General features: G+C 34.8%; 1 protein-coding gene and 1 long non-coding RNA gene across 4 annotated transcripts in view; one reads left to right on the top strand and one right to left on the bottom strand.

Moving 5' to 3' along the window:
- TRPM3 (transient receptor potential cation channel subfamily M member 3) overlaps nt 1-14,454 on the bottom strand; it is a 603,878-nt gene that overhangs the window by 51,244 nt on the left and 538,180 nt on the right. For both annotated transcript variants that reach the window (XM_074280710.1, XM_074280711.1), the window contains exon 21: nt 5,465-5,639. In XM_074280710.1, coding sequence (XP_074136811.1) covers nt 5,465-5,639 — 175 coding nt within the window. The remainder of the gene's footprint in view (nt 1-5,464; nt 5,640-14,454) is intronic.
- LOC141550264 (uncharacterized) overlaps nt 1-14,454 on the top strand; it is a 201,983-nt gene that overhangs the window by 35,217 nt on the left and 152,312 nt on the right. The gene's annotated exons all lie outside the window — the stretch shown is intronic.

Here is a 14,454-nt window from a genome sequence, read left to right as displayed (position 1 = left end):
TTATTCCTTCACTATTATATCATTTCACTGGCAGCTAGACAAAGAACACTCTAGGAATACTAACAGTTAAAAACTGATATTTACAGATGGTCTAAAAACTAGATGGTTTTTAATAGCAGTTTTCCTATTTTCCAAGACTTTGTCATAGTCATTATAGAAGCAGAAGGGAATTATATAAGACTAGGGTCATTTAAAAATTTTTAGCTGTTACATAGCTAAAGAATTCATTGCCCAGTGTCCAGCCTGTTAGTGATGAATCTTGTTCTACTTGGGGAGGTTTGTTTATAGATAGTACATGTAGTCTGTCACTGAGATCCTGATGCTTTTCAAGCTTGGAAATAACATATCAGAAAATGTTTCATTTCAGATTAATTAGTCTTAAAACAATTTTGTTAAAAATCTTCTTAAGAAAATTATTTAGTTTTTGTTATCTAAAAATGCTTTTTCTTTTTTTCTTTTTTTGGTTGTTGTTGCTGCTCTTGTGGGGAGGAATGTGGTACTGATTGCTAAAGTTGCTAATGTACCTGGTCCTACTTTCTTTGAATCCATTAGAGATTATCAGCAATGATAAATTGAATTCCAAAGTTGAAATGTAAAACAATATTCTTCAGTTTAATGAAAATCAACTAATACAGCATGAAGACAAGTGGCATAGTGAAGAGAAGGCCAGCTTGATAGCCAGGAAGACCTCACTGCAAATACAGATCAGCTGGGTATTTGTGGGGAAATCATATGGAACCTCTCAATGCTCTCAGCAACTCTTTGGGACTATAAATTGCCCATGAATGATGGGCAGACTGCAAAGAAGTCTTCACAATAGAAGTTCCCTATATAACTGAAATCAAAGCCAAAAAAAAAAAAAAAAAAAAAAAAAAAAAAAAAGAAAAGAAAAGAAAGAAAGAAAAAAAGAGGCAAACATATTTGAGTTATCAGGCATCTCAGCTATTCAAATCTATCAGCCAAAGTGTAGATTTTTTTTTTTTTTTTTTTTTTTTTTTTTGGTGAGGCAATTGGAGTTAAGTGACTTATTCAGGATCACACAGCTAAGAAATGCTAAGTATCTGAGGCCTGTTTTGAACTCACATTAGAAAAAAATTTCAAAATACAATATGGATCAGAAAAACAATGCATTCCTGCTCCCTAGTTTACTAACTGAAAAGCAATATGTGTTTTTTTTTGTTGTTCTTTCAGATCTGGTAACTTAACAGGGTTATTAAAAACAACAATAACAAAACAATTAAATTAGATTGTTTTCTAGGAAACCTTTTGTAAAAGTAATGAAATGGTGTGGTTAGAGAATATCTGACATGCTATTGAGATTACAGGCAATAAGCAAAACCAGATTTGACCTGTACACTAAGTAGTCTTAATAGCTAAATTGGAAAACCCAAAATGATTGAGAAATAGTACAAAGATAGCGAGGTAGAATCACTTTTCAGTATCTTGTTTTCAAATGACTGCATAAACTTGTAAAAATATTCAGTATGTCAGAATAAAAGTCTACCACTAGGCTTTATTTTATACATTTAATACATCTAAGTGCATGATTCATTCCTTCCCAAACTCTGCTATAGACAGTGAAATAAGAAGATTATTACCCTATAAATGGAAGTCTTTTTCTTTCATATAAATGATGGCATCAGTTTTCTACTCTCTACTCTCATTCTGTTGTTAAATACAAAGATATTTACCAGGTTTCCTCCCATATCACCAACTAATAGAGGAATACAGGATTTTAGATATGATCAAATCCTACCTAATGTTGGTTTTATACACATCGCTGACTAGCTGTTTATAACATTGTCCCTTGACTTCAGTCTTAATTATTCCTCATTTGTTCCTTTCATATTAAGACATGAAAAATGAATATGTATTTTTTAAATATCACCTATCTTTATGTCAGACCTTGTTAAATGATACTGGCAGGATGTGGTGCCTTCAATAAGCTGGACACCAAATAATTCCATATATGGATGTTATTTTGGTTTTTGAAAAAAACAAAACAAAACAACAAACTCTTAATTTGACCTGAACACTTTAAAGGCAATTTGTTCAAAACTGGACAGTTATGTAGAATTTTCAGGGTAATGAACTCATACATATTCCTTTCTACCCTTCCCATTCCTTAAAATTCTTTCTTGTCCTTTGGATGAATCTTCAAAAACTATTTAGGGGTAAAAGGTTCTTTTTTTTTGCTATCATGTTATTCTGAATGCTTTCACTCTGTACCCCCACCCCATTTAAAAAAATTCTTTTAAGTACATTTAGGAAGCATCATTAAGAAAATCTTGTTGTCTAGTTTCTTCATCTATAGCCACAACATTTAATACGAACTGCTAGAAAAATGATACGTAAGTACATATATAGGTAACCTTGGTTCTCAGAAGTGAGGGTATCCAAGCTGGCCTCATTTCTGAGGTATCAGACTGAAGGTAACAAATCTCAGTGCATTGTCATACATCCATATACATTCCAATTAAAAGTTGTTTTTTGTTTTTAAATAAAGATGAAATAGATGCAGCCGTTTTGGAGTAAAAACAAAAGTTAGACGCAGAGAGCGTGCTTTGGGTTAGAAATGTATTGCTTTGGAGGATGTGTATTAGAGATACTGCATTTTAGGAGGGAAAGGAAACCCCCACCCCACCCCCTTAAGAGCAAATTCACAGCATGGGCAGACCCTCTGCAGGGTAATAGGTCCGGGTTGATTCGAGATTCCATCAGTGTGAATGCATGCTTCACAAACCAACCTGGATTTGGCACAGAAAAGAGGCAACACACTTTATAGTAGCAATCTGATTTGTACCTTTCTCAAATATCTCTCTACTTGGGGCTCTGAATATTCTTCTGACTGTCTAGGGGAGAGAGGGAAAGATGTCCACTCCTACTGAGTTCCTCCAGTGTAGTCATGTGGAAGTCATAGGATCATAGATTTAGAGCTGGAAGGAAACTTAACGATAATCCAGACCAACCCCCTCATTTTACAGGTGAGGAAGCTGAGGTCCAGAAAAACAAAGGAACTTGCCCATGATCATAAAGAGAGTGAGTAAATGGCTGAGCTGGGCTTTAAAACAAAATCCAAATACAGAACTGCTTTCACTATACTCCACTGCTTCCAAATCGATTCATTAAAGAGACAGATATTTTCAAAGAAGTTAAACAGCAGATTACAGTTACAGTACTATACACATTTGAGAAAGGACAAATGCTCTAGAATATTCTAGCAGGAAAATAGTGGCTGATTTAGCTTAGAACAAGTATAAAGAATACATTCAAGTAAATTTCTGAACTTTGGATAGGACATAAGTAGACATAAGGGTGGGGTTGTATGTCAGAAGATGTTTCTAGTAGAGGGTCACTTCATTAAATATTGTTTACTTTATTCTTCAAAATTCCAGTAATAGGGGAAATAATTTATTCTCACACATGCATAGTATTATAGATAACATTAAGGGTTTAGGAAATGCCTTGCCAGATTTCACTCATATAAGCAAATAAAAATTCTTCCATATTGGCAGATTTTCGGATTCTAAACTATAATCAGCCCTTCATTAAAACATAAAAATAAAAAAAATTATATATATATGTGTATATATATATATATCCTATTGTTCAGCCAGATGCGGCATTTGTTGCACTAGGCTGGGTCCTTAGTACAACATCAATAAATGGCCACTTGTAAAAGGACATAGAAACTCCCATTCACAAAGAGCCTACATTCCAATGGACTTCCCCATCTCCCTTGCCTCCAATGGCTAAAGATATTCTAATACCTTTAAGAATTAAGGAAAGATTTTGGAAGTGGAAACCCAGAAAGATAGATAGAACCGAGTGGAAAAAAGCAATCTCTTGGAGATAATCTTAATTTTTTTCTCAAGGAAAAAATAAGACAACAGATGAATTTTTAAATTATTAAACTGCTTTTTAAGGAGCCAGTGTAGAAAGAGACTTTCAAAGGGCTTTTTTTTGTGACTCTGGGAGGGATGCCTCTGAGCTTAACTCTGACTTACCCTATATACATCTTAAATATTTGTAGTTAATATGGGTTACCTTCCTCATTAGAATGTGATCTTCTAGAGAGTAGGAGCTGCATTTTGTCTTTCTTTTTATTCCCAGGGCATTTGGCACATAGTATACACTTAATAAATTCTTGTTGATTGACTGCTGACCTGAGTGAGATTCTCTCTGAGAATGAGAGTTCACGTTATTCTCTAGAAAGTCAGTTCATTCTGATGAGATGAATAATGTTACAGTCACATGTTCCAAAAAACCTTGTTGGTTTCACCTTCTTTGGCCCAAGAGAAGAATTTATACAAACTCTAAGAGAATTAGAGATAAAATTCAGTGCCTTGAACTTGATTTCCTGGTCTGGGCCTCTTACTGAGCAGAATACGAACTATTTCTCTTTTTCCTAATTTTAATAAGTATTACCACCTAGTTATGCAACCTTAATTCATGCATATAGTCCAGCTATCATTTGGCTGGCCTGTCAGCAGCGATGTTTAAAAAAAAAGTTAATCCAATATTGTAGGAAGGATGTTATTTCTAGAGCTATGATCCTCAGGGAAAAGGTAGAAAAACTTGCTCCAAGGATTTGATTCCTCCTCCTCTGCTCTCAGCAATGCCGTTATTCTTGATGCTTTTTCCCCATAAAACTCCATACCTTGTGTTCCCTGACTTTCGACTTTCCTTGCATTTTGAAACCTTGAAAAGACTTCTAAGACACATGCATTTTCAAGTACCATAAAAAAGGGATGGGGCCCTCTGGAAATCAACATATATTAGGGCCTTCTATGGCTAGGTTTTGCTGTGTTTAACTTCTCACATAGCATCAATTCTGAGTAAAGCTGCTTTTTACCCTTGGTGTACAATTTAAATTTATAACCTAAGGCATTTTCCATATTCCCAGACAAATGAAACCTCAGGATTTGCTGATTCCAGGGAGTTTGCAGTAGCATATCATTTAAGAAATTTGGGGAGAGAAGTTGGGGAACTGAGTTCAGTATATGGAAAACATCCTATAGATTCCTTTTACCACAATGGAATATTCATGGTCATGTTGAATTTATTATGAAATAAAATCCATGGATTTATTTTTTTTTAAAGGGGAAGAAAGATTGGGAGTAGCATAACACATTCCTGATATACACACACTCAACACATGGTCCTAGGAATTAAAATCCAAAAAGGGAATAAATTTTTTAAAAAGTAATTCATCTCTTTAAAATTAGAAAATTTGGCAGATCTGAGTCACAGAGGACACCATCGGAAACAAGTACCTAAGGAAGGTTTCACTACTCCTAGCTGTGTACCTTGTGGGATTGATTTTCCTCCAAGAATTAAAGGTCCAAAAAAGTCCTCTTTCTTGAGCCATTTATTGAGAAGAAATAAATGAGCTTGGAAAAGACATCACTGGATTGAAGTTAAATACCTGACTTTGGTGTATGAGAATCATAAACTTGCTTACGGTCTATCTGGTCTGCAAACACTTCCCCATAAATCATCCAGTAGGGCATGTAGAAAATATTCTTGGCCAACTTCCATGAAGGTTCCTCATTGGGGAAGAGAATGGCTTGCCTAGCCACCCCAAAGCTCATCAGTACCACCAGCATAATGATGACAAAGTACATCATGTCTATCATCTAGAAGAGACAGGGATGGGGGAAAAGGACAAGAGAAAACCCACATAATTAGCTGTTTATAAATAAAATGTTGGAAATGTCAGTTTTCTGACAAGGAAAGTCTGGATAGGTTTCTAGCCACAGGCAGCTAGGTTGGCATAGGCAATAGAATGCAGGGCCTAGAGTCAAGAAGACCTGAATTCATATCAGCCTCAGATACTTATTAGCTTTGTGACCCTGGGCAAGTCACTTCAGTTCCTTCATGGGTAAAATGAATAATATTTGTAAAGTACTTTTCAAACCTTAAAAATATTATATGTAATACTATTAGCTTTTATAGTTAGGAGAGGAAGCTAGATGACATGGTGGATTACACATTGGGTTGGAAAATTACTGAATTCAAATCTGGCCTCAGATACTTATTAGACATGTGGCCCTGGTTACTTAAGCCTGTTTGCTTCAATTCCTTCAACTAAAAATGAGCTGGAAAAGGCAATGGCAGAATATTCTAGTACCTTTTGCCAAGAAAATTCAGATGGGGTTATGAAGAATCAGGCATCACTGAAATGTTTCAACATTCTAGTCAGGAAAATCTGAGGTTAGATTTTTCCTTGGACACTTTACTAGTGATATATGTCATTTAACCTCCACCTGCCTCAGTTTTCTCATATGTAAGATAGGAATATTGATAGTGCTTATCTCCCAAGGTGGTTGTAAGGATGAGATAATATTTGTAGAAAACCCTGCAAACCATGTGGGACAATGGCCCAGGTGTAGTTAGGATATTTATGATGCTGGAAATTCTCAGGCTTCAATCCGAGAGTGTATTTTAGCAGGAAAGATTTTTAATTCTCTCTAAGCTATGAGAAGCTGAATTTTCTGTGGGTGAGTGGGGATTGGGACAATGCACTTAAATGTCCATGGTAGATCACCTTTCTCTGGCTGCATCTCACTTCACTCTATTATAAACCAGTTGCACATGGTGGCCCATACTTTTCATATTCCTAGGGTAATTTTCCTGCTCTGCAATTAAGGGAAGGAAATTTCTGGAGCAGTGTAACTGTGTCTGGTGAAGAGTTATATGAATTTATTTAGGTAATGGAATATAACAAATTCATGCTGGGCTTGGAGTTAGAAATATCTGGGATCAATTTCTGTCACATTTATGTATTAGTTGTATGACCTTGGGCAAGCTACTTAACCCCTCCCAGTCTCATATTTATGAAAAAGGCAATAATAATAATAATAATAATAATAATAATAATAATAATAATAATAATAATAGCAATGATTTCACATGTTATTCTCAGAATCAAGAGTTATCATATACAGAATATTTTGAAAACTTTATAAATACTAGCTATTGTATCAATAGCAATAATAATTAGGCTTATTGCTATAAAATTCTATAAATCCTGGTTTTGACTCAATTTCTAATCTTTTTTTTTTTCCCATCCTTATCTCAGTAAGTCTCTTAGATCTATACTTATGCCTGACTTTATCTTTAGATAATTACTTATTTTGTGTATCTTAAATCTACTACTACCTGATTTTGGAAACTTACTATCAAATAGCTCATCATGGGAAGTAAACTTCAGTGAAGCAGGGCAATGACACCTATCCAATTAACTCTAAGACAGCAAGCATTTATTAAATCCCTACCATGTCTAAAGCCTTGTCTTCAGTTTACATACATAAAGAAGTCCTAATTACAGTTCTACCAACACATTCTAAGAAAGAATTAGAATTAAGAAATTCTTCATTGTCTAATTTGTTTCATTAGCATTCAGGAACTGCAATGTCCTATGTCCTTCATTAGGCCTGAGGATGTCATTATATATTCAATAAATTTTAAATCAATCAATTCTCAAGGCAACTTCTAAATTAATTTGACATAGTAGTCACAGTACTGTTTACTGTGTGTGTGTGTGTGAGTGTATATGAGAGAGAGAATGCACGAGAGAGACCGAGACAGAGAGAGACAGAGAGAATTTGAATCTAACTCTCTGGAAATTTTGACATTTCCTCTATATTGCACCATTGTTCTTTTTTTTTCATTTACCATTTTTAAAATTAATTTTATAATTATAACTTTTTTTTGACAGTACATATGCATGGGTAATTTTTTACAACATTATCCCTCGCACTCACTTCTGTTCCAAATTTTCCCCTCCTTCTTTCCATCCCCTCCCCTACATGGCAAGCAGTCCCATACATGTTAAATATGTTATAGTATATTCTAGATACAATATATGTGTACAGAAACAAATTTCTTGTTGCACTGGAAGAATTGGATTCAGAAGGTAAAAATAACCTGGGAAGAAAAACAAAGATGCAAACAGTTTACACTCATTTCCCAGTGTTCCTTCTCTGGGTGTAGCTGAATCAGTCCATCATTGATTAATTGGAACTGAATTAGATCTTCTCTTTGTTGAAGATATCCACTTCCATCAGAATACATGCTCATATACTATTGTTGTTGAAGTGTATAATGATCTCCTGGTTCTGCTCATTTCACTCAGCATCAGTTCATGTAAGTCTTTACAAGCCTCTCTGTATTCATCCTGCTGGTCATTTCTTACAGAACAATAATATTCCATAACATTCATATACCATAATTTACCCAACCATTCTCCAATTAATGGGCATCCATTCATTTTCCAGTTTCTAGCCACTACAAAAAGGGCTGCCACAAATATTTTGGCACATACAGGTCCCTTTCTCTTCTTTAATATCTCTTTGGGATATAAGCCCAGTAGTAACACTGCTGGATCAAAAGGTATGCATAGTTTGATAACTTATTGAGCATAGTTCCAAATTGTACTCCAGAATGGTTGAATTCATTCAGAACTCCACCAACAATGCATCAGTGTCCCAGTTTTCCTGCATCCCCTCCAACAATCATCATTGTCTTTTCTGGTAATCTTAGCCAATCTGACAGGTGTGTAGTGGTATCTCAGAGATGTCTTAATTTGCATTTCTCTGATCAATAGTGATTTGGAACACTTTCATATGAGTGGAAATAGTTTCAATTTCATCATCTGAAAATTGTCTGTCTGTTCGTATCTTTTGACCATTTATCAATTGGAAAATGGTTTGATGTCTTATAAATTAGAGTCAATTCTCTGTATATTTTTGAGATGAGGCCTTTATCAGAACCTTTAACTTTAAAAATATGTTTCCAATTTGTTACTTCCCTTCTAATCTTGTTTGCATTAGTTTTGTTTGTACAAAAGCTTTTTAATTTGATGTAATCAAATTTTTCAATTTTGTGATCAATAACGAGCTCTAGTTCTCCTTTGGTCACAAGTTCCTTCCTCCTCCACAAGTCTGAGAGGTAAACTATCCTGTGCTTCTCTAATCTATTTATGATCTCATTCTTTATGCCTAAATCATGGACCCATTTTGATCTTATCTTGGTATATGGTGTTAAGTGTGGGTCCATGCCTAATTTCTGAATTACTGATTTCCAGTTTTCCCAGAACTTTTTGTCAAATAATGAATTCTTATCCCAAAAGTTGGGATCTTTGGGTTTGTCAAACACTAGATTACTATAGTTGCTCACGGCTTTGTCCTGTGAACTTAACCTATTCCAGTGATCAACTAGTCTATTTCTTAGCCAATAGCAAATGGTTTTGGTCACTGCTGCTTTATAATATAGTTTTAGATCAGTTACAGCTAGGCTACCTTCATTTTATTTTTTCTTCATTAATTCCCTTGGAATTCTTGACCTTTTGTTCTTCCATATGAATTTTGTTATTTTATTCTAGGTCGTTAAAATAGTTTCTTGGGAATCTGATTGATATAGCACCAAATAAATAGATTAGTTTAGGGAGTATTGTCATCTTTATTATATTCACTCAGCCTATCCAATAGCACTTAATATCTTTCCAATTATTTAAATCTGACTTTATTTTTGTGGCAAGTTTTCTGTAATTTTGCTCATATAATTACTGACTTTCCTTGGGTAGATAGATTCCCAAATATTTTATATTATCAACAGTTATTTTGAATGGAATTTCTCTTTGTATCTCTTGCTGTTGGATTTTGTTGGTGATGTATAAAAATGCTGAGGATTTATATGAAGTTATTTTGTATCCTGCAACTTTGCTAAAGTTGTGAATTATTTCTAATAGCTTTTTCATAGAATCTCTATATATCTAAGCATACCATCATATCATTTGCAAAGAGTGATAGTTTGGTTTTCTCATTACCTACTCTAATTCCTTTAATCTCTTTCTCGACTCTTATTGCCTAGGCTAGCCTTTCTAATACAATATTGCACAGTAATGGTGATAGCAACATTGTTTCAGTCCTGATCTTACTGGAAAAGGTTCCAGTTTATCCCCATTACATATGATACTTACTGGCGGTTTTAAATATATGCTCCTGACTATTTTAAGGAAAAGTCCATTTATTCCTATACTCTCAAGTGTTTTTAGTAGGAATGGATGTTGGATTTTATCAAATTCTTTTTCTGCATCTGTTGAGATGATTATATGGTTTTTGTTAATTTGATTATTAATATGGTCAATTAAACTAATAGTTTTCCTAATATTAAACCAGCCCTGCATTCCTGGTATAAATCCTACTTGATCATGGTGTATTATCCTGGGGATGATTTTTTGTAGTCTTTTTGCTAATATCTTATTTAAGATTTTAGCATCAACATTCAGATTGGTCTATAGTTTTCTTTCTCAGTTTTCAACCTACCTGGTTTAGGTATCAGTACCATGTCTTTGTCATAAAAGGACTCCTTCATTCCCTAGTTTTCAAATAGTTTACATAACATTGGGGCAAATTGTTTTTTAAATATTTGGTAGAATTCACATGTAAATCCATCTGGGCCTGGGGGTTTTTTCTTAGGGAGTTGATTAATAGCTTGGTCTATTTCTTTTTCTGAAATAGGACTATTTAAGCAATATACTTCCTCCTCTGTTAATCTGGGAAGCCTATATTTTTGGAGGTAGTCATCCATTTCACTTAGGTTATCAAATTTATTGGCATAAAGTTGGGCAAAGTAACTCTTTATTATTGCTCTAATTTCCTCTTCATTGTTGGAAAGTTCCTCCTTTTCATTTTTAAGACTAACAATTTGATTTTCCTCTCTCCTTTTTCTGATCAGATTTACCAAAGGTTTATCTCTTTTATTGTTTTTTTCATAAAACCAACTCTTAGTTTTATTTATTAATTCAATAGTTTTTTTTTACTTTCAATATTATTAATTTCTCCTTTTAATTTTAGAATTTCAAGTTTAGTATTTGATTGGGGTTTTTTAATTTGGTCTTTTTCTAGCTTTTTAAGTTGCAAGCCCAATTCATTGATCTTCTCTTTCTCTATTTTATTCAAGTAAGCCTCTAAAGATATAAAATTTCCCCCTATTACCACTTTAGGTGCATCTCACAAATTTTGGTATGATGTCTCATTGTTGTCATTATCTTGAGTGAAATTATTAATTGTGTCTATATTTGCTGTTTCACACAATCATTCTTTAAAATGAGATTATTTAGTTTCCAATTACTTTTTGGTATATTTACCCTAATTTTTTTGTTGAATGTAGTTTTTATTGCATCGTGATCTAAAAAGCAAGCCTTTACTATTTCTGCCTTCCTGCATTTAATTTTGAGATCATTATGTCCTAATTTTGAGATCTTTATGTCCTAATATATGGTCAATTTTTGTAAGGTTCCATGAACTGCTGAGAAGAAAGTATACTCCTTTCTGTCACCATTCAGTTTTCTCCAAAGATCTATCATACCTAATTTTACTAATATTCAATTTACCTCTTTAATTTCTTATTTGTTTTGTGGTTTGATTTATCTAATTCTGAGAGTGCAAGGTTGAGATCTCCCACTATTATAGTTTTGCTGTCTATTTCTTCTTGCAACTCTCTTAACTTCTCCTTTAGGAAGATAGATGCTATGCCACTTGGTGCATATATGTTTAATATTGATATTGCTTTTTGTCTATATTACCCTTTAGCAGGATATAGTTTCCTTCCTTATCTCTTTTAATTAGATGAATTTTTGCTTTTGCTTGATCTAATATAAGGATGGCTACCCTTGCTTTTTTTTACTTCACCTGAAGCATAATAATTTCTGCTCTAACCTTTTACTTTACTCTGTATGTATGCCCCTGTTTTTAATGTATTTCATTTTCAATATATTATATTATATATAAACAACATATTGTAGGGTTCTGAATTTTGATCCAGTCTGCTATCTGCCTCTGCTTAATGGGAGTGTTCATCCTATTCATATTTACAGTTAAAATTACTAATTCTGTATTTCCTGACATCATACTATCCCCAGATTATGCTTTTTTTCCCTTGCCCCCCCCTGGACCCCTTCCCCAATATTAAGCTTATGGGCCCCACTTGTGTTATGCAGCCCTCCCTCTTTAGTATCCTTCTTTCCTCCATTTAAATCCCTTCCCCCTTTTTTGCGCCCTTCCCTTATTACTCTTTTCCTTTTCCCTTTTTCTCTTCCACTTTTTAATGAGGTGAGAGAGAATTCTCTGTAAAACAAATATGTCAGTTATTTTCTCTTTGAGCCAACTCTGATGAGAGTAAGATTCACACAATGTTCCTTCCTCTCTCTAACTTTCCTCAGATATGATAGGTTTTCTTTGCCTCTTCGTAGGATGTAGTTTTTCTCTTTTTATCTCCCCTTTCCCCTTTTTCTGACAGTATCCCCTTTCCATTTCTACTTCCCTTTTTATGTTATATTAGTAAAATCAAATTATACATGTGGACTTTATGTACACCCACAACAGAAATACAGTTTTCAAGAGTTCCTTTTACCTTTTTCTGCTTCTCTTGAGTCCTATGGTTGGTGATCAAAATTTTTGTTTAGATCTGTTTTGTTTTGTTTTGTTTTGTTTTTCCTTAGAAACAAATGAAATTCATCTGTTTCATTAAATGTCCATCTTCTTCCATGGGAAAAAATGCTCAGCTTAGCTGGGTAGTGTATTCTTGGCTGCATTCCAAGTTCTTTTGCCTTTCAGAATATCAGATTCCAGAGCCAGATTTTGAGTGACTCTTATTGTGGCACCTTGGTATTTGAATTGTTTTTTCCTGGCTGGTTTTAATATTTTTTCCTAATTCTGATAGTTCTGAAATTTGGCCACAGTATTCCATGGGAATTTTTGGGGGGGTCTTTTTCAGAAGGTGTTTGATGAATTTTTTCAATGCCTATTTTCCCTTCTGGTTCTGTTACCTCTGGGTAGTTCTCTTTGATGATTTCCTAGAAAATAGTATCTAGGCTCTTTTTTCATCATAATTTTCTGGAAGTCCAATAATCCTCAGATTATCTCTCCTAGGTCTATTTTCCAGGTCTGTTGTTTTTTCCAAGTAGATATGAAATATTTCTTTCTATTTTTAAATTTTTTTGGTTTTGCTTGACTGATTCTTGATGTCTCAAGGAATCATTTGTTTCTATTTGTTCAGTTCTAATTTTTAATGAGTTATTTTTTTCATTAGCTTTTTTTTTACTTTTTTTTTTGTATATGTCCAATTGATTTTTTAAATAAGTTGTTTTGCTCTATGGAATTTTTTTTTCTATTTCACTAATTTTTTTTAGTGAGTTATTTTCTTTTTCTAATTCACAATTCTACTTTCCTGGGTTTTTTTTTTATCTTTTCCAATTCACAAATTCTGTTTCCCTGCACCTCCTGGGAGTTTTTTACCTTTTCCAGTTTACATTTCAGGAAGTTGCTACTATCTTGCATAGCTTCTCTTTCCTTTCCCCATTTTTCTTCTAGCTCTCTTTTAAAAATTTTATAGTCTCTTCTAGGAGAGCCTTTTGTATTGGGGACCAACAATTGTCTGGAGACTATCTGCTATTAGTGTCCTCAGAGTTGAAAACCTGCTCTCTTTCTGTATAGAAACTATCAATCGTCCTTTTAATTTTTTAATCATTTTTTAAAGCCTGTAGGGTCTGCCTTCAGGGCTAGGAGGTTACTAGCTTCCTCTGCAGAACAGGGATAGGTGTATGGATGGCCTGCCAACCAGCTACAAAGAGTGGCCAGGTACAGGAGTGCTCTGGGAAATAGTTCCTCAATGGAAGTAACTCTGGACTGCAAGGCTGAGCTGTGTGGATTAAAGACTACCCTGAGGCAAGAGGCTGAACAGTAAAAGTGTCACTACCCCAATCCAAAGCCTGCTGAGGGGCTATGGGTATTAGCACAGTCATGCTATTGACGTTCTGTTGCCCCAGGCTGAGCCCCCCACTGTGCAGATTAGAGGCTGCCCTGGGCCGCACCCCACTGCAATATAGATTTGCAGCTGCCCTGGCCGTGCTTCAGTGTACAGCTACACAGTTGTGCTGGTCTATGCTGAGTCACTTGTGGGTTGGGGGGGGGGGTGGTACAATCAGAACCTGTACCTCTGGCTCTAATCTCTCTGCTGGTCCGCTGCTTTACAATCAAGGCAAAGCAGTCAGCCTATGGCAGAATAGTTTCCACTACTCTTCTAGCCACAGAAGCCCTGTCCCTGGTCCACTCAGGACGCCAGTCTTCCCTATCTCCCTGCCTATTGCTGGTCTGTTCTCACCCCTCAGGACAAACCTGCTCTGGCGGTCTTCCAGATTATCTTTGACTGGTAAGTTGTACCTTTAATTTTTGTGAATTTTGCCAGTCAAGCGCTATTTTTGAGGCTGAATTCAAAGATTGATAGTGAGGGCATGAGAGAAGCTTACAGAGTCACATGTGTTTTCTCCGCCATTTTGGCTCTACCCTCGCATCTTTGCTCTTGGTGCAATATATCAGTTAAATAATTTTTTTTCTTTGCATAATGGTTTCAAATCCCTCTAGTTCGACTACCAAGTATATAGAGATA

The sequence above is a fragment of the Sminthopsis crassicaudata genome, chromosome 1 (assembly GCF_048593235.1).
Source record: "Sminthopsis crassicaudata isolate SCR6 chromosome 1, ASM4859323v1, whole genome shotgun sequence".
Classification (NCBI taxonomy): domain Eukaryota; kingdom Metazoa; phylum Chordata; class Mammalia; order Dasyuromorphia; family Dasyuridae; genus Sminthopsis; species Sminthopsis crassicaudata.
This window is presented reverse-complemented; position numbering and strand designations above follow the sequence as displayed.